This window comes from Dromiciops gliroides, chromosome 3, assembly GCF_019393635.1.
Source record: "Dromiciops gliroides isolate mDroGli1 chromosome 3, mDroGli1.pri, whole genome shotgun sequence".
Classification (NCBI taxonomy): domain Eukaryota; kingdom Metazoa; phylum Chordata; class Mammalia; order Microbiotheria; family Microbiotheriidae; genus Dromiciops; species Dromiciops gliroides.
In genome coordinates this window covers 277,333,608-277,359,653 of record NC_057863.1, presented here as the reverse complement: position 1 = coordinate 277,359,653, position 26,046 = coordinate 277,333,608, and the positions used below count along the sequence as shown (strand labels likewise).

At 36.4% G+C, this 26,046-nt stretch overlaps 1 protein-coding gene across 1 annotated transcript in view; it reads right to left on the bottom strand.

Annotated features, from left to right (window-relative positions):
- Positions 1-26,046, bottom strand: part of CASK (calcium/calmodulin dependent serine protein kinase) — a 440,529-nt gene that overhangs the window by 94,789 nt on the left and 319,694 nt on the right. The window contains 1 exon segment of the mRNA XM_043998513.1: positions 17,424-17,545. Coding sequence (XP_043854448.1) covers positions 17,424-17,545 — 122 coding nt within the window.

Here is a 26,046-nt window from a genome sequence, read left to right as displayed (position 1 = left end):
AGTAAACATTGAAATGTGCACACACACCTCTAAAACCTAAGCACGTGCATATACAACATATACGTGTGTATATATACATATATATACACGTGTAAATAATACATGTATACATATACACATAAATGAACATATATACATTTTCACCATGGACATAAACACCAGGGACATATACTGAATTACCTACATGAGAGCAGATTTCAAAGGATTTAGAGAAAGGATTAGGAGGATTAAGTAACCTACTGTTTCAAAGGGGAAGTTGGCCCAAGAAGAATGGGAAGCTCTTGAGAATTATAAACTACAGAGAGAAGCAAGAATGATTCAGATGAAGAATAAAAGGAGGAACTGCCTAAGGAGGCTGGTATGGTAGTATGGAGAAGCAATCAACTAATCCAGATTAAAAACAAAAACATATAAAAGATGGAAGCAAGGGCAACGAATTAGGGGTGATAGGGTGTTGTAAGAAGAATGTTAGGAAAATTAAAGTTCTGAATGAATTGAGCTAGGAAATGGAATGCTAAGGAAAATAAAAGGATTGCTTTAGCTACATCAGGAGGATCAACAAAGGGACATGAGGCGAGTGGGATGATGATAATGTACCATGCTGCAAACGATGAACATCTCAATTTTTATTTTGATTCTGTTTTCTTTTCTGAGAAGTCAAGTCAAACATTTGTTAAAGTCCTTACTATGTGGTAGGCATCAGGGATACAAGTAAAAGTTGTTCCTGTCCTCAAAGAGTTCACATTCCGTTGTGGGAGACAGCATATTAAAAAAAGAGTACAAACGAGACATATACAGGACCAACTGGAGGTCATCTCAGAGGGCAAGCACTTTGACTAGGGTTAAGGTTGGGCAGTAAAGAAAGACTCCGCTTAGGAAATAGAAACAAGGGAGAACACTGTAGGCATGGAGGACAGCTAATGAAAGGGACAGAGTTGGAGATGGAATATCTTTTTGAGAAATAAGAAAGTGGCCAGTGTTATTGGATCACAGAGTAAGAAGTATAAGTAACATGGAAGAAGTCTGGAAAGACAGGAAGAAACCAGGTTGATAAGCATTTTAAAAGGTAAACAGAACTGTATATTTGATTCTGAAGGTAACAGGGAACCACTGAAGTTTATTGAGTAGGGGCTGACATAGCCAGACTTAACACTTTAGGAAAATAACTTTGGCAGCTGTGGTGGATGGATTCTCCAATTCTTTCCTCAATTTAGTTGTCTACTGTGATAGTTCAGGTAAGAGGTGATGAGGGTCTAAACTACTGGTCATAGCCTAGATACTTCAGAGAATATGACCCTCACTCAGTAGAACTGGGGGTGCAGCAGGTTAAATTAGAGATGGCTGAATACGCCTTTGTTCATCCAGATCTGGGTGAACATGAACTATCAATGTTATACAGACCAGAGAATGAGGATTTCTGAGGATACAATGCTGAAAAGCTGCCGCCAAGAGAAGGCTTTGCGTTCTAGTCTTTGAACTATATCCTAGCCTACTTACTGAAAGAACTGGAAGATATAATTATTGCGATGTTGCAGTGATTTCTAAAATGGAGAGAAGTGCCAGGACTAGAAAACGGCAAGCATTTTCCCCGTTTTCAAAAAAAGAGATGAAGGTGGTGCCTATGAAAGTGCAGAATAATTTTTTTTTTTTAGTGAGGCAATTGGGGTTAAGTGACTTGCCCAGGGTCACATAGCTAGTAAGTGTTAAGTGTCTGAGGCTGGATTTGAACTCAGGTACTCCTGAATTCAAGGCCAGTGCTCTATCCACTGCACCACCTAGCTGACCCTGTAACAATTGGAATGACGCCACCTGCTGGAGACTTGCTGTAGAAGAGTTCCGCCCATGAAGCAAAGGTCTTTGAGGGCAAGACCAGGAGTCTTTTCTTTGGCGTCAGGAAGTGACGCGGGCTAGTGGGAGGAGGAAGGAAGAGACTGGCGCTCGGTCTCACGCTCTTTCCTTGGGACTCTGGCGGAGAGCGGAGCTAGAAATGTGCTCTCCATTTAATAGATAGGAATCTAGGCTTTTCTCTCTCTTTACCAAATTCTTATTCTCCTTAATAAATGCTTAAAAGTCTAACTCTTGCTAAAGCTTATAATTTATTGGCGACCACTCATTAGATATTTTAGACAGTTTAGCTAGAATTTTAGCCCTTAACAGATGGCTGACCACGAAGAGGAAAGCTAAACCTCAGTCTTCTGATCTTCTGGTTGGGTAAGACATTTCCCCTACCCTCTCCCTTTAACTGCTAAGTACTGGCTTACTGGCTGGGTTTTCCCTTTAAGTTTTTTCAAATGGACCTTTTAAACTCCCTAATTACCCTATTTTTGATTTTAGTCTGTTTAACCAGACAAATGGGAGATAAGATCATGTTAATGCTTTGTTTTTGTGGATTTTCTATTTTTCTTTTTATTTTTGTTAAAAGAGCCAGCAATTTACTCACACAAGGAAATATCTCTCCCTCTCCCAACCATGCTTTTTCAGAGAAACCTGAAGAGATTCCTTCAGCTTTTCCCAGTTCTAACACTAATTGTTGCTCTAATTTTGCATGCCTGGAGGCAATGACCCACCCTCTAGAAGCTTTTAATCCCCTAGCACCTGGAGGCAAAGTGGGGGAAGAGGAATCCAGGCCTGAGTTCAAAATCAAGTCTGATTCAAATTGCGCTGGTCCCTCCCTCCTCTCCAGACCCCACCCTCTACTCCTCCCATGGCCAAGCCCATTGCTTCCCCAGCCTGGGAAGTCCAGAGATCTGATGCGCATGCTCAACTTTCTCTAACTACATTTGCAGCTTCAGGCTCAGCCCTTTCCCAGCCTGGCTGTGCTTCTGAGGCAACCTTAGAAAACCCTTTAAATTCCAGATATGCTTGTTTTGTTCATAATTTTGCTAACCTGCTTTTGTCTTTCATTAGTAATCTTATAAAGCATTTGTATGGTGAAAAGACTGACAGACAATATAGAGGGGTTAAAGAAGAAAAACTTAAGCCGAATAAGAATGACAATCATCAACATAGTTCAAGACTCCACTTCTTTTGCCATGGAAGTGTATATATTTTAGAGAAATGTAGAAGTAAGCAGCAAGGTATTGATATGAGTGTTGGGGATTTTAGATATCAGAATCAAAAGTGTTCTGAATTCACTCAGAGTAATAGTATCAGTTCAGAGGTTACATAGGATTTCTATGCTATTATATATACATTTTGAAATTAATGGTATGGGTTTATTTTCATAGAGATTTTCATGATTTTGAGATTGGGTTTTATACTTAGTTTTTAAAACAAGGAGAATATTTGTAAAAGCTTTTTATAGTCATGTGATCAAGTTTATATTTTATAATACTCTTATTAATATTAAGTTCATATTCATTTAGATTTCCCTAGTTTGAATTTCATTGTCTTTTATTATTCCACGTGTATTTTCTTCTATTCGTTTATCTAATTTTGAAAAATTGCAAGATGGTTTTGATTTCATAATACAATGTTAATTCTAGGAGTATTGTGCTCCCATATTCTGAGTTGTTTGTTTTTGTTATTTTTTCTCAACTGATTATTTGATCAAACTCTTTGAAGCATTTCCCTGGCAAATTGGTTGCCATGGCAAGTGTAAAGAAGTATTATTTTTGATAAGCATATTCCAAAAAAAAAAAAAAGAGGGGAACATTTGTAAAAGTTTTCTTTGAGATTCTGTTGTGTTTTAACTTGTATTTAAATATGTTCTGATTTTTCACAAAAGTAATTGTATACTAAGTAAAAAAAGGGGTATTATTTGAAATTGTTGCATAATTATATATTGTGTTCTGAGTCAAGATGTATTCACATTTTTTGCAATCATTTATTGTCCTCAATTTTTAAATCCATATAAGACTTGGATTATGGGAACTTATCATTTAAGACATTAATTGCCTTTATTCTGAGTTATCAGATGCCAGTTGGCCAAGATGCCATCCAATCACAAGAGGAATACATGCAAGAGCAGACACTGAACTGTCACATGAGGGGAGACATGCATGAAGTCAAGGTATGGTCGAGGGAACGGCTTTTGACTAATGTTGAGGTTGGATTCTCTTGGTTTAATATTTTATTTTATTTTTCCCCACAATATTGTACAGATGGCTGGAAGTATTGATCCCACCCATCTCACTTCTACACCTGGCTTCTATGCTCCCTCCTATATGCCTGATGCCATGGACATCTCAATCCCATGCATCTGATTAAGTCTGACTCAGTTTCCTCCAATATATTCGGTGGCATGGACATATATTCCATCCACCTATTTTAAGCCTGGCATACTGCATGGGCAGTACATATTGCTCAAGTGTGGGAATGCTCATATCCCATCATTTCTCTGTTCTTTTATGGTAACCCCCATAATTATCTCAGGTGTCATGATAAATACAGTGTTGAATTTGGCCTTGATACCTGTTACCAATTATTTTAGATTTTTAAATTTCTCGTAATGGCATGAGGATAATTAGGCAGATGATGCAAAAAATGATGAGACAAAGATAAAAATTATTTTTAAAAATTAATATCGCAGCAATTGTCTTCTCAATTACCCTCCATAAGGGGGGACTATAGTAATATTATAATTTTAAAGAATGTTTCAATTTTTGTTTTATTGTATGTTTCATGTGTTAACAACTAAGATTCTGTATTCCCTTTGACATGTTTTTGAGAACTTTCATTGTTTGATTTGATTATTGACAAAGCTATTTTAAAGTTGTATTGAGCTCAATTTTGTAGGAAATTTTCCTGGCTGATTACCAGCATCCACACATCAACCCCTGAAAAGACTTCCATTCCATGACTACACCTAGAGGACATCTGAGAAAAGACTTTCAGAGACTTTAAATGAACAGTTTTGATTTGTTGTTTTTGTTGTTGTTTTTCTCTTTCTGTTATAATATACATCATCTGTAACATGTATTCTCTGCAGAGGCCCTCCCTTTGCAAGACTAATGTCAAAGCGTCGGTTCATGAGGACAAAAAAAAAAATCGCTCCTCTGGACAAAACTTTCCTCTCTCCCTTTTCTATATTGTTATTAACATATTGTTAGTTAGCATAGGTTATTATATTCTCTTATTTTTGACTGTTTCATCAAGGAAACGTACCGTTTCTTGAGGAAACAAAGCGGGGAACTGTAACAATTGGAATGACACCACCTGCTGGAGACTTGCTGTAGAAGAGTTCCGCCCATGAAGCAAAGGTCTTTGAGGGCAAGACCAGGAGTCTTTTCTTTGGCGTCAGGAAGTGACGCGGGCTAGTGGGAGGAGGAAGGAAGAGACTGGCGCTCGGTCTCACGCTCTTTCCTTGGGACTCTGGCGGAGAGCGGAGCTAGAAATGTGCTCTCCATTTAATAGATAGGAATCTAGGCTTTTCTCTCTCTTTACCAAATTCTTATTCTCCTTAATAAATGCTTAAAAGTCTAACTCTTGCTAAAGCTTATAATTTATTGGCGACCACTCATTAGATATTTTAGACAGTTTAGCTAGAATTTTAGCCCTTAACACCCCTAAAAGTGCAGAATATTATTAAAGGAATGATTAGTGAACACTTAAAGAGAGGGAAGCAGTGATCACTGAAGGCCACCGTGACTCTACTGAGAAAGGATAATGGCAGACTAAATCAGAGTAATGCTATAGACAATATATTTAGATTTTAACAAAGCATTTGACAGTCTCTCATGCAACTTTTTGTGACAAGGTAAGAGGTTAGACAATAGTACAGTTAGGTGAATTTGGAACTGGATGAATGATCCCAAGGGTAGGAATTAATATCAACCTGGAGAGAAGTCTCTAGTGGATTGCTTTAGGTAATCTGTGACACACTGCTTTTCAACTTTTAAAAATCATAGGATCGGGGCAGCTAGATGGCGCAGTGGATAGAGCACCAGCCCTGGAGTCAGAAGTACCTGAGTTCAGATCCGGCCTCAGACACTTAACACTTACTAGCTGTGTGACCCTGGGCAAGTCACTTAACCCCAATTGCCTCACTAAAAAAAAAAAAAAAAGAAAAAGAAAAAAAAGAAAAAAAATCATAGGATCAAAGATATAGAACTGCAAAAGGTCTTAGTGACTATTTAGTCCAACGAATCATTTTACTAATAGGAAACTGCATTTCAAGAAGGTCAAAGTGACTTGCCTAAGGTTCCACAGGTAAGCAAGAGAATTGTTAATTATTTGCAGCTGAGGTCTCTGTTGCTTGGATAGTTTCTCTTCCTGTCCTGAAAGGCTCAACTTGGAGCCTGAGGGGATACTTAAAAGTTATCAAGCAGCTCATCTTATTTATTTCTCGCAAAGAGTTTTTTTCAGTTATTAATACATAAATTAATTGAACAATGACTCTTGTGGGATTAGGGATTTCCTACTGGTATTTAGTGAGATGATACAAAAATCTTTTTTTTTTTTAATTAAAAAAAAATTGGGGGGGAAATTGGGGTTAAGTGACTTGCCCAGGGTCACACAGCTAGTAAGTGTTAAGTGTCTGAGGCCGGATTTGAACTCAGGTCCTCCTGAATCTAGGGCTGGTGCTCTATCCACTGTGCCACCTAGCTGCCCCTGACAAAAATCTTTCTTAAGACAAGCATCATCAAATCATCTGTCCTGAGTCAAATTTACAAAAATACAAGTCATTCCCCAGTTGATAAATGGTCAAAGGATATGAACAGGCAGTTTTCAGACAAAGAAATCAAAGCTATCTATAATCATATGAAAAAATTCTCTAGATCACTATTGATCAGAGAAATGCAAATTAAAATAACTCATTTACCACCTCACACCCATCAGAGTGGCTAATATAACAAAAAGAAAAATGCTGGAAGTTGGAAAACTGGGACGTTACTCCACTTTTGGTGGAATTGTGAACTGTCCCAACCACTCTGCAGAGCAATTTGGGACTATGCCCAAAGGGCTATCAAATTGGGCATACCCTTTGATCCAGCAAAACCACTGATAGGTTTATATCCCAAAGCCATCCCCAAATAAGAGAAAAAGACCTACTTGTACAAATATATTTACAGCAGCTCTTTTTGTAGTGGCTAAGAATTAGAAATCAAAGGAGTGCCCATCAATTGGGGAATGGCTAAACAAGTTGTGGTATATGATTGTGATGGAATATTATTGTGCTATAAGACATGACCAGCAGGATGATTTCAGAAAAACTTGGAAAGACTTACATGAACTGATCTATAGTGAAGTGAGCAGAATCAGAAGAATGTGGTACACAGCGACAGCAATATTGTTCAAGGAAGAACTGAATAACTTAACTATTCTCAGCAATACAATGATCCAAGACAATCCCAAAGGAATAATGATGAAGCATACTATCCACCTCCAAAGAAAGAACTGATATTGACCGAACACAGACTGAAGCATGTTATTTTTCACTCTTTCATTGTTTTTCTACTGTTTTATAAAACTGTATTGTATAACCTATATCTGATTGCTCACCCCCTCAGGGAGGGGGGAGGAAAGGAGAGATAGAATTTGGAATTTAAAACTTTAAATAAAAATGTTTATTTAAAAAGTCATCATTCTCCTTTCATAAAGTTTCTTAGTCTTGAAAGATGTTATTCTCAAATGACCTATTACTTTGCTAGCACCTTAAACAATTAAGAAATCAAACCTACCCACTTCTCGTGGAGGGAAAAAAAACCTTAAAAATTAAAAAAACTCAATCCAAAAAATGGAACATCTAAAATTTACTTCCAATACAGCATTTAAAAAGCAAGTAGTTGCTTATTAAAAATTAGCCATTAAGAATTATGTAGAGAGGCTGCTATGTTAAGTGGTTGCTACAGATGAGTTATGTATTCAATTCTTGATTGAGAACACACTAGAATTAAAATTACTTTTACAAAACAATTTTAGGACATATCATTAAAAACAACAACAACAAAAACCCTTAATTAAACGTACATCACAGTTACTATGAAAAGAGTAGTTTAGTACAAATGCTGACAGATGTTCCAAAGTGTGCCAGATGGTGGGCAAATGTTCAAAAACTAGCTTGTCCAAGTTTGACAAAGAAAGGTGTTATTTAACATTGTTTTGTAGCACTTGACTTACCAAGGTAAATAACTATTTTGTAATAGCAAAAATTTCTGTAAGACAATATGACGAGTGAAAATAACCACTCATTATCATTTTCAGAATTATTCACTTAATCAGCTTTTCACCTATTGTGAATAAAACAAAAAATTCCAACCCATTTAGATTTTTGTAGCAGAAATAGCTATTAACTGTTGATTATCGATTCCATCAAATTATATCATTAAACCAATTCCAAAAATGACATTTTAAAAAAGTATAAATGATACATTTCAGGAAATTTTAATCAACTACCTGAATAACATTTCATTATTTTAATATTACATTTATAGTACATTTTTTACCATTACCTGGCTTTTCATAATTAGAAGGCTAATTCTGAGTAAAATTAGCTTTCCATGCAAAAATATGCCCCACTGAAATAGTTACCAAAATTGCATATACATTTAAAAAACAAAGAAATCCTTTACAGTTTGCCTTAGTACCAGCCTTTTTTACTTGTGAACAGTTCATATATGAAAATGAAGCTCTCATCCAGAAAACCAAAAACAAGCAAAAATCATTTCAACAACAATATCTGAAGTATCAAGGGATAATATGTATTTGGTAAGAACTATAGGAAAGGCTGAATATAGTTTACCAGAACTCAACTCTAGAACCATTTTTAGTGGAAGAAGAGGAGGAGGAAGAAGAAGAGGAAAAGAAAGCAAGGGCAAGAACTTAAAACCTTTTGCCTTTCATTTTAACCTTTGTTTCCTTTAGCCAGAGACTCTTGAAAATGGGTTTCCTTTGGTATTGTGCTTTTGGATATTTAAAAAAGCAATCAGAAAAAAAATGTGAAAATATCACATCAGATGAGCCTACATGTTCTGCACTTAGAAAATAATGCTATTTCTTCTTAGGGTGAAACCCGGGGCCTTTATTTTATTTATTTATTTATTAATTATTTATTATTATTATTTTTTTTGGTGAGGCAATTGGGGTTAAGTGACTTGTCTAGGGTCACACAGCTAGTAAGTGTAAAGTGTCTGAGGTTGCACTTGAACTAAGTTCCTCCTGAATCCAGGGCCAGTGCTCTATCCACTGCGCCACCTAGCTGCCCCATCTGAGGCCTTTAAAAGACAAGTTTTTGAAGTTCTCAGCTTGATTATTATGTAAAGCTTTATAAAAACTTTATTCCTTTTTGGAGTGAGCTAAAAATGTGATAGTAAAATTTAGGACAGTTTAAAATGATAAATAACTAAGAGAGCTTAGTTATGGATCACAAAATGATCCCTAAAACATAACACTGTACAAATGGTTTGGTTTCAGATAACAAAAATGAAGCACCTCAAAAGGAACAGTCTAATAAACATTTACTAAGGACCTACTATGTTCCAGGGATTGTGTTAAGTTGAATATGTTGAAGATAAACTTCAAATCTAAGCAAACTAAAAAGAATAGTCAAAGACTTGGAAAGTTTTGCAATACAGCCTACATAACAGTTTTCCATTCTTTCTGTAAAACAGGATGGAAACAGAATTTAGCTCTTTTAATAGATATCAGCTCCACTAAAATACTATTTTGATGTCTCTGTAGTGTGATGGTGAACCTGCCTCTTCCAAAGTTAAGCCAAGTGAACACAAGCTTTGACAGATTCTATACACCAAATTGGAAATGCATTGAGTAGAGGTCCCATAACATACTATATCTATGGTCTGAGAATGAATCTAGTTAGCCTTGGACTGGTTTATCATTGAAGGACCAGGCAGCAGGTGATGCATATTTTTGGACATAGCAACTCATGAAATTATCTATTAAGGTGCAGAGGGAGTTGGGATCTGTGCCAGTTGAGGAAGTACCTACTAGGATGCAATCACAGATCCCTGAAGCATAAGTATACACTGGGGATGCTCTCCAGATTTTTTTTTTCCATTAACAAATCTGAAAAACACCATCTTGCATTTTATCCCTGTAACATCATCCATAAAACTGAGCAGGAAATATAATAGAAGAAATATAATGAGAGCTTCAAAGAATTGTTTGTGTGGTAATGGCATGAAGGGAAAATAAAGGAAACTCAATTTCTGTTTGTTCTATTTGACTACTAAATTAGCTTATGAATCCAAGTTAATGATCTTAGGTTGACATACAATAGTGATTTTTAAAATGGCAAATGTGTAAACAAAGGACATATTCTGATTCAATAAATAATTATAACATAAGTGATTTTCAAAAACAATTATAAAAAATCTTAATTTAATAGTATTTTCAGTCCCTTAGAGAAAAATCTTGAGAAATAATTTATATGAATTAATATTAATCTGAAACATTTTTCTAAATTATGCATAATAAATCCCATTAAAAAGTATCGGTTTTACAGACTGTATTGGAGCTGTCACAACATATACAAAATTCACAGGACTACAAATGAATTAGAATATAAATTACCTTGACTAGAAATTTAGATGGGTTTCTATCTGGGGAACATTTTGATTGCTAAAAGCCCTGTAAAATTTCACAGATATAATCTAGCCCTCTTTTTTCCTCTTATTTCATTATGGGCTCAGCTGTAGTGCCCATCCAGATGTATGAATTGATGGATTAACTAACTCAAACGGCTGCCCATCTAACTGTATCATAGCCTAAACATCAGCTTTCTTTTTCCATTTGTTTTTTTTTCATCTGGGAGGGCTACAGGTTCATTACTTATAAGAGATCATTGATGTCACTGAGGTGACGCTATAGCATTATGGGATTACTATATGTTGAAAATAATAGAAGACCATGACCTTTGAAAAATCAAAACTGCAGGTGACCTAAAGGACAATGGAGAGGTATTATTACTAAAGATGCCTTGGAAGTAAGAAATGACAAAAAATGTGCTATACAGGAAATATACAATTAGAAAAAAAGGTGGGAGCTGGTTGTGCAGTCAGAACAAGGAATGAAAAACACACAGTGCTGTTCTACACGGCTATTTCTGGAATGCAAGGAAGGCCGCTAGTGTGTTTGTCAGAAACTGTAAGGAAGACTGAGGGAGAACAATGATTAAGATTGTGCATCTCCAGGGGCGGCTAGGTGGCGCAGTGGATAGAGCACCGGCCCTGGATTCAGGAGTACCTGAGTTCAAATCCGGCCTCAGACACTTGACACTTACTAGCTGTGTGACCTTGGGCAAGTCACTTAACCCCCATTGCCCAGCAAAAAAAAAAAAAAAAAAGATTGTGCATCTCCAATGAGGAGGTATAGTAGATTGTGATCTGCACTATTTGAAGATATGAGCACAGACCCAATTAAGTAGTAGAGAGCACTGGCGTTTATTGCAATGAGTAGAAAAGGACAGCATGGTGAGTGGATACAGAGTTGGCCTTGGAGTTAGGCAGACTTGGGTTCAAGAGTCATCTTCAATACATACTGGGAATGTGATCCTGGGTAAGTAACAATGTTTCCATGTTTCAGGTCACTCTAAATATACACATTGCAGGGAAAGGGGAAAAGAAGCTCCTCATTATGAACTATCTACACTGATGATGAAACCATAGGCTTGGTTAAAAAAAAAAAGAAATTTCTATATGCATGTTTGACAATGGAGAAAATCCACTTTAAAATATTCTCCATAAAACTGGTATATTTGGGTATCTTAGGCACCCAGAAACAGAACCATCTCAATTTTTCTTTTTTTTTTTTGGTGAGGCAATTGGGGTTAAGTGACTTGCCCAGGGTCACACAGGTAGTAAGTGTCAAGTGCCTGAGGTTGGATTTGAACTCAGGTCCTCCTGAATCCAGAGCTAGTGCTTTATCCACTGCGCCACCTAGCTGCCCCTCAATTTTTCTTCCTAACTAAAATTTCATAACTTATTTTTCCTTTAACAGATTTGCCAATAGATGACTGAAATATGATAAATGAATTCCTCTAAATCCATAGATAAGAATATCATAACAAAATGAATTTTTAGATCAGTGTTTAAAATAATTAAGTCTACATTTATCTGGCTTAGGCCAGATAAATTCAGAAAAGTTAGCACACAGAGTGCCTATTTCCACTAAGTTTCTCCTTTTGTAACCTTTCTTATGTTAAAAAGCATATTGGGAGTGTTGAAAGTGCTGTATTATTTCCCAAAGCTATGCAAAGAACTTCGTAAAATCTTCCCTGGGAAAAATAATGGAACTATAGATCTAGATCTGCAGGGTACATCAGAAGCCTTCTAGTTCCACTATATCATTTTATAGAGGCCTTAAGAATTTCAGTGACTTGCTCAAATCACAAAGGCAGTTAACAATGGCAGGAGCATTTGAACCCAGGTCATCTGACCCCAGTGACAGAACTCTCTTCATTCCAATCAATCAACAAACTTCTATTAAGCATTTACTACAGGGGATACAAAAAACCCCAAAAAACTTTTTAAAAAAAGCAAAACCAGTTTCTGCCCTCAAGGTACTTACCTTTTAATATTATCTGTCTCTCTGTCTATTGCAGTATATTTACAAATAAGTATCTACGGTATATTTTGTGAATTCCAAGGCCACTACATATAAAGCAGAACTTCTTAAGTTCCTAAAAGGTACAGACATTCCAAAGAATCAGAGGATTTAGCATTATAAAGCACTTTTGAGATTGTCTAGAACTTAAAAGGGAATGTGGTATAGTAAAAGAGGGCTAGAGCTGAACTCAAATGAGACCCTGGCCAAGATCTTAGTTGTGTGGGCTTTCTGAGCTTAATATGTTCACTACTCACTCCCCAGAAATGTTATGTGGAAAGTGCTCTGCAAATCCTAAAAGTGCTATGTAAATGTGAGTTATTATAACCTGTGACCTCTTCATTTCATAGATAAGGAAGCTGGGGCTGAGAGAGGTTAAGTAATTTCCTCCAGGTGACACTGGTAATCATTAACAGTTCTGGGATGAAAACTCAGGTCTTCTGCCTTCACATTCCAGGTAATTTTCATTATGCCATTCCATTAAGCCTTTTGTCATAAAAGTTTTAATATTAAAATATTTGAAAACAGATGGATTTCTTTTTGTATGGTAGGATATTTTCTATTCAAAATATTCTTCTAAACTGAAATATGTAGTTAAGTCTGTGGAATGAACTGTCACTGGAGAAATTGAAACAATATTTTAGCATATCCTTTAATATTCTTTTAAATTTAATGTACTTTAATGCTTACTGAATAATCTGCAGATCTCTATTTTAATTACTTACAAGTTCCTTTTCATTCCAATTACTTTAGTTGTTCAGGTGTTTTAGTCCGACTCTTCCATGTCCAACTTTTTGTGACCCCCCCCCTTTGTTGTTTTTTTGGCAAAGATACTGGAGTGGTTTGCCATTTCCTTCTCCAGCTCATTTTACAGATGAGGAAACTGTGACAAATAGGATTAAGTTATTTGTTTGGGGTCACAAGGTTAGTTAAGTGTCTGAAGCTGGATTTGGACTCAGGAACATGAGTCTTCCTGACCCGAGGCATGGCACTTTATCCTCTGGATAGGCAGGACATCAGGAAAGGAGTAAGGATTTTGGGGAAAGAGTGATGGATGGGGATTGTAGGTCTATCTATCAAATGATTTATTAATATGTTACTGGATGATTGATCTAAAAATACGGATGATCCTTAGGAAAGATTAGGATGTGAAAACAAACTCAGTATGTAAGGAAATGTCATTCAGGATTAAGAATAGTTTTTCATGCCATGGACCCCAGTCTTGTTTTCTTGTGCTGAGGAGGTGGCTCTAGATTCTTGAGGCCAAACGGATAGAATACGAGCTCTAGAAGGTTCTAACAACCTGTTTTTGAGGACTGGTCTAATAAATGTGATGAGGCTCATCACCAGTAGCCTTTACTTGGTGATGAATACTTTAGCCCATGGAAACCTATGGAGAAGAGAAGACTCAGAATGGGACATGGCAGCTGACTTCAACTATTTGAAAAGCTGTGATGTGAAGGAGTAATCCCTCTTGACTTTCCCACTATAAACAAAACCAGAAGAAAAAAGATGGAGTGATCATGTTGTGAGAGCAAAGAATAACTGCTAGATGCCCCATGTGTTCCATTGGTGTCTTTGGGAGATCAATAAGGAGCAGAAGGTTCCCAGGGTGCTGGGTGGATCCTCTGTGGCAAACTTGGCCATAGGAGGGGATAAGGCCTTTGGGAATTACAGGAATGGGGGAGGAGTGGAAGGTGACAACATATTAAATGACCTGAATTCAAATACGAAGGATGAACCTGAAAAATGCTTGCATGGAAGGTCTATTTTCTATGTCTGGGGAGAATTCACCTTTTAGATGAAATTATATGGGCTCAATAAAGTAATTAAAGAAACCCAGGTTGGCATTAAGATACTCATATCCTGGGAAAGCCATGATGTAGAAAGGTGTTGTTAATACCTTGGCTCAGCTTGGCAGTAGGAGTGCCTACCTGTGAGAAAAATGATTGAAAGATTAGTTTGGTAAGAACCTATCAGATTTGGTGAGCTGCTTGAAGCTTAATTGTAAAAGTGCTTGAGGAAGAATTTAATAGAGGAGAAAAAAAGTATATTTTATAGAGTGCTTAGTTTTGGAATCTTTGAGAGTGGATGGACAAGAATAAAGACAGAAAATTGAAAGGGAGGAACAGTTGAAAGCTGCAAAGGAGAAATAGGGGCTCAGGGGCTAGACATGTTAGAGAAAGAAATACACTGTCTTCAGCAAGAAAATAAGCTTTTAAAGCAAATTGGTGAAGGACACAGGATAACCGAGGCATGGCAAACCACTTCAGTCAGGAAGGCCCTGACTTAAATACTTACTGTGTGACCCTGTTAAAATCTCAACTTATGTCTCAGTTTCCTCAAATGTAAAATGAGAGATCTCTATTATCTCTTCTGGATTCAAATCTATAAGTCTATGATTTATGACTTTGGCTCTGGCTAAGAATCAATATTCTCTTTATGGAGAAGTACCATGGGATATAAGGCAATAGACTGATTGATACTGGACTGCCTGGCTCAGATTTTTGTTGTTATTCAGTCATGTCTGATGCTTTGTGACCCCATTTGGGGTTTTCTTGGCAGAGATACTGAAGTGGTTTGCCATTTCCTTCTCTAGCTCATTTTACAGATGAGGAAACTGAGGCAAATGGGGTCAAGTGACTTACCCAGGGTTGCTTTATAGCTAGCAAGTGTCTGAGGCCAGATTTGAACTCAGGAAGATGAGTCCTCCTGACTCCAGGCCTGGCCCTCTGCCAACTGTAACACCTAGCTGTCTCTAGGTCAGATGGCAATATGTAAATTTCCAGATGAGAGAACTCACTCTCCTTAGACAGAGGTCTAAGGTAGGCAGCCAGTCCTGGGTAAAAGAACTGTTTTGCATTGCTTCTGATGCCCAAAAGTAAAGAGAGACTATGAAAACCATTTTTCTTAAAGTGTGCCAGGAATGTTCCCAAATGCATTGATTCCTTTGATTGAGTTCCTGTTCAGACAGAAGCAGGGAAGGTTTGAGTCTTGGCTCAAAGTGAACTTTATTAACCTCATTTCCCTACATATAGGAGGAAAATCAGCAGTTCCTGCTGGTAGTACTCATAGGGATAAAGGATGTATCTTAATCTCCCTTGAAACTCTCCTGTCAGTTGGACAGGAATGTAATTGGGATGGATAAGGGCTAAGCTTTCACTATGACAGTGACAGAAAAAGTTCCTGGAAATCAATTAGCAGATTCATTGTATCCGACTCATTTTCACTTATTTAGACAAGCTGGGAGTGGCACCTAAAGGATTAGCTTCCCAGGAAAATACATTTTGGACCTGAAACAAATTGGTCCACAGAGGGCTAAATTTAGACAAAGCAGGCCCATTACATGGTTGGATTCTCCAGATATGCCATACCATGTATTTGCAGATAAAGTCAATATAGAGATCACTTAACCCAATCCCCTCATTTTACACTAGTTAAGTAACTAGTTGGTTTTTTGGGGGGGGGGAGGGGCAATGAGCGTTAAGTGACTTGCCTAGGGTCACAGAGATGGTTAGTGTCAAGTGTCTGAGGCCAAATTTGAACTCAAGTCCCGCTGAATCCAGTGCGCCACCTAGCTGCCCTGTTAAGTAACTAGTTAAGTAGAAGAGACCATTTGAACCCAGGTCTTCTGGCTCGAAACTTAACATGCTTTCCACAGCTCCATGCTATTACAACAGCTTCCTAATTGGTCTTTCTGCTTCCTGCTTCATTTTAATCCATCCTCTACTCAGCCGACAAAATAATCTTTCTAAAGCCTGGACCTGAGAATTTACTCTGAGATAAAATATAAACTCAGAGTGGCATTTATAGTCCTTCACAATCTGGTCTGAGCCTACCTTTCTAGGCTTATTCATATGATTCCTCTCCAAGTACTCCATGTTTCAGGCAAACCTCCTGTTATGATGTTCCCCAAACTTAATACTCCACCTTCTACCTCTGTGTTTTTAAAACTCTAGATGATCTCCATATTTGGAATGCATCCCTTCTTCATCTTCACCTTTTAGTTTCTGGTTTCCTTCAGGGACAAATTCAGTTGTCACTTCTGAAAGTCACTCTTTTCCTGATCTCCCTAGTCATTAGTGCTCTTTCCTTTGTCAAAATATCTTGTATCTATTTATACATTGTATTGTCAGTATAAAGTAAGTGTGTTGAGGACTGGAATTGTTTCTTCATTTTTTAAATGTTATTTCTAGGGCTTGAAACAATGCCTTGAACTTATCAGACACAATAAATATTGGTTTAATGAGTTAATGGTGGATTATATACATGAATCCTAAACATTTAGTGCAGTTCACATATGCTTATACTCTTTGCCACTGAAAGTTAGCAAATGTTTTCTAGTTAATAATACTTAGTGGCATAGCTATTCTAAGGTGAGGTAAACCAGTAAAAAAAAAAACCACCCTTGAAAATAAGTAGGAAGAAAGCTGAAAGAATATGAAATAGGATTAAGTTTTATTAACCAACTCAAGAAAATCCTGAAAAATCTAACAAAATGGTTCAAAGCTAGAACATATATATTAAAAAAAAACTTGACTGCTTCTATTTTAAAATACTAATATAGTATAAGTGAATTAATGACCAAAAAAATCTGGCATATTTATTTCATTAAGTACTTTTCAGTTATATGATTAAAGGTAACCCATGTGCATGATCAAAACATCTAAATGCCTCCTAAAACCTTAGTAAGTGATTAGAATTATTAAGCTTCATTGTGACTGACTAGTGCCACAACATTTTATATGTGTGTGTGTGTGTGTGTGTGTGTGTGTGTTAAATAGTGTTTCAATGTTCAATCTATATTGATCTTTCCACATTCTTTCTTATAGAATTAGGGCAAACAAAAAAGATCTAGAAACTTGCTGAAAATAAACCAGTATGTTAAATATACAATTTATGGACGGAAGGGGACTTACATCTAGCAGTGTGTGGAGATGCTGATCCTGGAAAACACTGTGTAGAAAATCTAAGTCCTTTTCACTGCAGTCTGTAAGTGCATGAATTTCCTCCAGGCTGTCTAGCACCTGTGAGACTGCTCCTACAGGTAAAAAAACAGAAAATAAATTGCTAGAACAGAAAGTCATTGGTAAACTAATCTTTAGAACAGGAATCTTCCACTTCAGCACAATGAATTAACATTAAAACTGCAAAGGCTAAAACCTTTACTGAAGGTTAAACTTCTTTAGTTCCATCGTACTTAATGATATAGTAATTTCATTCCTTTTTTTTTTTGGGGGGGGGTGAGGCAATTGGGGTTAAGTGACTTGCCCAGGGTCACACAGCTAGTAAGTGTCAAGTGTCTGAGGCCAAATTTGAACTCAGGTCCTCCTGACTCCAGGGCCGGTGCTCTATCCACTGCACCACCTAGATGCCCCCAATTTCATTCCTTTTTAACAATGGTTTAGTTGTTTTGGTTTTCTACAATAACTTTTCTAAAGCATCTATATTTGCCCTGTCTGAATACTAATACTGCTTCCTTACTTCACCTCATCAACTAAAGGTAACCTACAAATGATCTTTGTGTATCAAATTATACAGTAAACTAGGTTTAATAAACTTCTAAATTATTGACTTAAAGGTAGAAAACAATACAACAACAAAAACAAAAACAAACAAGAATTGTTTTGATTTCAAATCTCTAATTTTGCTAACTGGCTTAAGTACTCAATAATTATAATTATTACATGTTCTCTCATGTAATTTTTGTAATTCATTATAGATGTGTTCATAAAGTATATTATGATTTGATTGACTTATTTATGATGAAACTGTTTAATCATGAGAACTGTATAAGTATCCAGAATTACCATTAGTCTACAACAAATACAATAAAATCATGGAATAAGACTAGAAGGAGTCTTATAAAAGTCAGTATCAAGTCCAACCACCAGAAATTGTTAGCTACTCATTTTTGAATATTTCTGTTAATAACTCTCTCAATAAGTGCCTTCTTGAACAAGAATAAAGTTAACTGTATACATAGCACACAATGCTTTATCACTTTTAATCAAACTTGAGTTTTCTTATTCACCAACTTTAATAGAAAATATAACTGCTTTCTTTTGTTACTATTAACATGCAAAGACATGGGAAAAATAATTTCTGTTCCATCCATCTCTGTCTATTTAGGGAAGGACAAGAAGTAGAGCATTAGTGATACTGTGGAATCCCTGGTTCATACTATTAGTGGGAACAGAAGTTTGGGAACTTAATAACCAAGTAAGGGTAGTTTTGTAGGCCAAGCATAGTTGTTCCTTTTTGCTTTCTTATTAGACTTCACAGCTACAAACCAAGAAAGTTAAGAGAAAGAAAGTATCATAAAAACAACAGATGCCAAGCAAGTAATTTTGGTAGGTGTTACACAAATCCAATATCACAAATGCTATTCTTAATCTCCATATTACAATGTAATATGGGAGATTACCCTTTCCTTCTGTTTGTAGTGATATCATCAAATTAGAGTGAATGGAAAAAACTAACAAGATCTGTTACACAGTCTGAAAGAGGTGAGTCTGGTATAATGGATAAAGAGTTAGCTTTAGAGTCAGAAAGACTAGTACTTAAGTATTCAAGCCAGTCTTTGACACATATTGGCTCTGTGACCCTGGGCAAATAACTGACCACTTTTCACTTTTTCAGGCCCCCAGGCAACGCTCTGAGACTACAAATTGTCCTCATTGGTAGAGGAAGTTCCTTACCTTGGTAGAACTTGTGATCTACCAAGAAATACTAGAGGTAGCATTTCTACTTATGGTCTAAATGGCAAGAATACTAAAGGGTGAACATTCACCAAAGATGAAAACCGTTCAAAATCTAAAATAGTAACTGTTTTTAATGAGATTAAGGGTTAATATCTACTATTCCCACTGTAAGATGGCTTTTCCTAAAATTAAAATATCTAGAATATATAAAGCTCTCTAAATTTTTATTTCTCTTTTGTGTGTGTGTGTGTGTGTGTGTGTGTGTGTGTGTGTGTGTGTGTGTGTGTGTGTGAGGCAGCTGGGGTTAAGTGACTTGCCCAGGGTCACACAGCTGGTAAGTGTGAAGTGTTGGAGGCCAAATTTGAACTCAGGTCCTCCTGAAACCAGGGCTGGTGCTCTATCCACTGCGCCACCTAGCTGCCCCTGTTATTTCTTTTATCGAATTATCTCACTAAAGGAATGGAAAAAAGTATTACTAAAAATCAAGAAAAAAAAATCAAACAGGATAAAATATCTTAAATTTTTAAAAAAGCTCTATAATCTAGAGGGTATTAACATCTTTTCAAGGCACTCTCCTTACACAGGTGGAACTGTCTTCTAAAGTATTAGTAATCATGAGCCTATCTTACTTGACATAACACCCAGCTGTATCAGCTAAATTTCATTAACTAAGCTACCTACAGTAATCTACATTTTAAAAAAATAATCTACATTTTGATACTTAATTTTAGTTTCAGAGATCTATCATTTCTTGAGTGTAAGGATGATTTTATTTTATTTTTTGTATCTGAATCTCCAGTGCCTGTATGTAACATAAAAGGTGTTTAATAAAGACTTATTGATTCCAGTGAAGAATACTTCCTACACCACTGAAAAATGGTAACTACTTACATTCTTGGAGTTCTGACCTGTCTGGTGTCATGTAGTCAGCATATGTCAAAGATGGTATTTTAGCTGAGACTGTGACTCCAAGGGGGTGGGGTAGGTTCTCTATCCACTATATTACACTGTTTCCTAGAGATAACTATTTTATGTTCACTGTTCTAAGTGTTTTCCTTATGTCAATGATAACATGATTTTGGATCTCCTGAACAAATAGTGACTGGCTGATTGGGAATTTCATGAAATTGATAACTGGAAGGTTAAATAACTGACACCATAATTTCCATCATTAAAAATCTAACTCTTTGTAGCATTTGAGTTAAGAGATTTGAGGCCTGAAGCAAAACTACTTAGCTAGTAGGGATCAGGGATTTAATAACATTGATTTTAATTCAAAAAAGAATCAAACTTGCAAAATGAATGTCACTCCTTTTAAAATTCAAGTCTGATTAAAAACGAACCAACCAAACAAAAAACCACAACATAATAGTATAGGAAATGAAGCCATGCAAGGGAAGTCTTGTACTTGGATCAGCTGCTCTTTCTAGAATGATATGGACCAGCCTAGTACTTTCTACAGTTCTTTTGAATGGATGAGGAAAGAAAGCTGGAAATAACTTTAGCCATGCCTCTCTCTTCGTTTTGTTTTTGTTTTTGTTTGTTTTTGTTTTTTTAGTAGATGATGCCAGGACGGAGAGAGATGACACTGACAGACAATTTTCTTTCTCATTCAGCTGTCAAAGTATAGGTCTTCCTCTTCATGTCACCCTGCTACAAAATACACTCCAGTAGCTTCCTCCAGGATCAAATATAAACACTTACATTCAGGCTGTCCATAATCTGTCCCCTTTCCTTCTTAAAGCTTACAGCCTTCCCCCACCATCTGACTCAGACCCAGTGACACCAGGCTACTGTTGTACTTATGTTGTTCCTTGCACAAGACACTCTATCTCTAGAGGGGCATTTTCACTGGCTGTCGCTTATATCTGGAACAGGAAATCTAAAGTGTAGTATGAGGTAAGGCTTATGAAAGATATGAAAGAAAACAATAATGGATCTTAAAAAAAGTATATAGTAGGGGCAGGAGAAGCAGACTACTGCTTGTTCAGGATGGGTCAATGATGACAGAAGACTGAAAGAAGATGTTTCAGTTTTTCCACCAATGGTCATGATTTCCAGATGAAGAAGAATAGGGGAAAGTAGTTAACAGGGAATAGAAAGTCAAGGTAAATGAACAGGGAGTACAAATTTGTCCTTAGTGATTTCGAGTCACTGGATTTGGGTGAACTGTTTCCAGATTACTATAAGATCATACAGATGTGCTTGTTGAATCACTGCTATGAAAAGCTATGAAGCATTGCTATGAAATCACCAATGAAAAAACATAAGGAAAAGATGGCCTTGTTTTCAAAGATGGGAAGATAGATTTGTCACACCATAAAGGCAAATGAGCTTAATGTTGATTTAGGATAAAATGCTAGAATGCTTTTTTTTTTTTGGGTGAGGCAATTGGGGTTGTGACTTGCCCAAGGTCACATAGCTAGTAAGTGTCAAGTGCCTGAGGCTACTAAGTGTCTGAGGTCAAATTTGAACTCAGGTCCTCCTGAATCCAGGGCTGGTACTCTATCCACTGCACCACCTAGCTGCCCCTAGAATGCATTTTTTAAAGGATGGTTTATGAGTAGTTAGAAAAGGATGTAATAATCACTATAAATTAATTCACTGAAAAAAAATCACACTAGACTCAAGCAGTTTTCTTTTGTCAAGTACATCAGTATAATGCCTCAGACAAAAGTAAATCTTGATTTCAGCAAAAGCTCTGACAGTTTTTCACAACATTCTTATGGACAAGATGGACAGAGATGGAAAGGATGGCAGCATAGTCAGATTCAGGACTGGTTAAATGAGTGGAAGTGAATGGACTGCTATAATTTGAATGGAGGTTTCTGTACTTAATATTACTCTGTAAATACTTTCATCAATGACTTAGATGAAATGACTTAGATAAAGTATTGGATCTGCAGTAGAACAGATCTAAGTTCAAGCCTAGCCTCACATACTTACTATGTGGCCCTAGTCAAGTCAGAAGGGAGGGAGGGAGGCAGGGAGGGAGAAAGGGAGGGAGCAAAGAAGGAAGGGGGAGAGGGAGGGAGGGAGGGAGAGAGAGAGAATGAATATGAATGTATGAAGTTATATAGTGCTTTGAAATCCAAACAAGAGTATTTTATATTTGATCCTGGAGGTGACAGGGAGCTGCTGCTGGAGTAGCAGAGTGACATGGTTAGACATTCGCTTTAGGAAGAGCTCTTTGATAACTGAGTGAAGGAGGGAATACTTGTGGCAGGCAAGAGGTGATAAGATGCAAAGGTGGTGGCAGGATCAGTAGAGGGAAGGGGGTGTATATGAGAGATGTTACAAAGGTAAACTGACAGGTCTGGCAACAGATGGTCTATCTGTGTGTATGGGGAATAGAACGAGGGGTTAAGAATGACATCTGACTGATTTTTTCTCTTGTAACAGGATTAATGCAGAAATAGGATTAATGTTATTATGTGTATATATATGTGTGTGTAGATATCTATATCTATATCTATATGTATAGAGATATATAGACATAACCTATATCAGATTACCTGCTGTCTAGGGGAGGGGGGAGGGAGGGAGAAAAATCTGAAATTGTAAAGCTTGTATAAACAAAAGTTGAGAACTATCTTTACATGTAATGGAAAAAATAAAATACCTTATACATTAAAAAAAAAAAAGAACGACATCTGAGAAGATGATGGTATTTGCAACATTAATGGGGAAATCAGAAAGAAGTGAAGGTTTGGGGGAAATTCTTGTCTACTTGCTTCAATATTTTTAGTGAAGCAGGAGTCCAAATTACCTGCTATAAATATAGAGGATTTGGAGGAGAGAGAAGGTTGCGAACATTTATGAGGGGAATGATCATAAAATCAGAGCTCAAAGGGCACTAAGATACTGTCTGGTCCCCCTATTATTTTACAGATGAGGAAACTAAGGCCCAGGTAGGTAAACTGACCCAAGGTCATTTGGGTGGGTGTCTGATACAGGTTTTGAATGTAGGTTCTCTGGCCCCAGAGAACCTACAGCTCTTTCCGCTGTACCATGATAGGGAGTCAATAAGAAGCAAGTAAAGGACTATCTAGCACTTGAGGATTCAAAGTAATATGTCATAAATTTGTAGCTCAGTTTCACAACTTTTCTTAGGGATGCTCAGAAACAGCTGTGGATGATAGTTAGGGATTATCCAGAGATGAGGATAATTAGTTTGGAACTACTGGAGGATTGGGGGAATGGGGATTGTAGGATGAGGATTTCTGGGGTCAAATCTGAGTACTACTAAGGCAAGGGAAGCCTGCTTGAGGGAGATAGTCTGGAGAAAAGCAGGAAGGATCAAGATATCATGTCAAGTTGTGGTATATGAATACAATGGAATACTATTGTGCTGTAAGAAATGATGAGCAGGAAGAGTTCAGAGAAACCTGGAGGGTCTTACGTGAGCTGATGATGAGTGAGATGAGCAGAACCAGAAGAACATTGTACACAGTATCATCAACATTGAGTGTTGACCTACTGTGATGGACTATATTCTTCTCACCAATGCAATGGTACAGAAGAGTTCCAGGGAACTCATGATAGAAGAGGATCTCCAAATCCAAGAAAAAAAAGAAAGAAAGAACTGTGGAGTATAGATGCTGATTGAACCATATTATTTCTTTTGTTTTGGGTGCTGTTGTTTTTTTTTTTTTCTATTTTGAGGTTTTGCATCACTGCTCTGATTCTTTCTCTTGTAACAGGATTAATGCAGAAATAGGATTAATGTTATTATGTGTATATATATGTGTGTGTATATATATATATCTATATGTATAGATATATATAGATATAACCTATATCAGATTACCTGCTGTCTAGGGGAGGGGGGAGGGAGGGGAGGGAGGGAGGGAGAAAAATCTGAAATTGTAAAGCATGTATAAACAAAAGTTGAGAACTATCTTTACATGTAACGGAAAAAATAAACTATCTCATAATGTAAAAAAAAAAAAAAAAAAAAAAAAAAAGATATCATGTCAAGAAGAAGGTTGGAAAAACATGTTTAGTGTGTGACAGGTGAAGGGAAAAGAGGGTGTAATGAGAAAGTAAGATTATGAAATTCAGGATTTGAGATATGGTAAAGTTCCATAAGAAGGTTAGGTCTAAGGTGGAATAATGCAAGTGTAATGGAGTCAAGATGGAGAATGCTGAATTTGAGGAGGTTGAAAATTATATAGGGTCAGGATAACAGAGGTTTAAATAACATGGATTCCTAAGTATATGGGAATGATATCAGTTGTTGGGGGTGGAGAGGAAGATAATGCAATAATACCCATAAGAACTAGATTCATGAGAATCTAGTTACTATTTACAAAAAAAAAAAAACAAACCCTGAAAGATTATCATATAAAATCTCTACCCAAATTTTTTATAGGTGGAGATAAACAAAATCAATCAATCCCAGAAAGTAATCTTCTGAACAAATTAATACAGAATTTAAAATTAGAAGGAAAAGTTTTTAACTAGTCACATCGCAAATTCTTCATTCCATTTTACAAGCCTTTTAATAAATATTTTTTAAATGTCACCCCTAATCATGTTTTCCAAAGCAATTAATATTTAATAATATAGTGGCTTCTAATTTTTATTTACTTCCTAACTGCAAATCTATTAATCATATGTGGTTCATTTTATAGAAGCAGTAAAATTTGCCTTTACTATGTATATGGACAAACTTACTTAGAAAGCAATTATACTACGCCTTTAAGTATTTATTTCCTTATTCCCCCGCTTCCTCTTTTTTTTTTTTTTGCACAATTCACATTCTCATTTTGTATAATTAAACAAATCAGATCTGTGACCAGGCATTTAGCTCACTACTTCTAAAAATATTGACTGGAATAAACGCCTTCCAAAAGTTTTCTGCTATCATTATGAAAAAAGTCAGAAAGTGTAAACATATTTATTAACTACTTACATCTTTCCCATCTTACCCTGTATAAAAATTATATATATTCTCACTTTTGCTGGCCTTGAAGGTCAAAAGGAGCTTTTAGTCTAGGACATTTTAATTATAAAAGGAAAAAATAAAATAAAAGAAGAGAAGCCAGTCAACTAAAAATAACTAAGCAAGGGAAGAAGAATAAAGGCAAACTATTTAAACAAACATTTGGAGAGCACAGTAATAGAGAAAGACTGTGTCTTGTATGTCTTATATTCTCCACATTGACAGGCATACAATTTGCGCTTGAGAATTAACTAAAACAATGTCTACACTCATAGTGATGTATTAAAAAAACATTGTTATAAAAACAAATAGATAATTTAGGTAATTTAAAAAGTTTTAGTCAACAAGATGACTACTTTAATCTCCCACATTACTTTGCAAATATGATCAGTACTGCATGAATTATAAAAGCATGTTATCATATTGGTTCTTTAAGTAATTCATATGCCATGGTTATAACATTAAGACTCAATATTGTTATTACATAGCATCCTGCCAAAATAGCCTATCTTTGTGCATGGAAGCTTAGATTTCTTTGTTAGTAACTAAGCCAGGGAGACTTAACACTTTGTTAACTCAAATATGCCAAATGACATAAAAAGCCCATATGTAGTCTAGGGGAAAGCAAGCTGACCTTGGAATCACAGGATCTGGGCTCAAATTGTGATGCTTCTTCCTGTGTGACATCAGGCAAGTCACTTAAACTACCTCAGCCTCAGTTTCCTCATCTATAAAAAAAGCTGGTTGGACTAGGTGGCTCCTTTCAGCTCTAGAACTATGATCTAATAAAATTAGGAACGGTGCCAGATTCCATCTGCCTATTTCCAATTCCAAATGACATGACAGGGTTTACTGATTAAATAGAAATAAAATATGATTCAAACATAAATA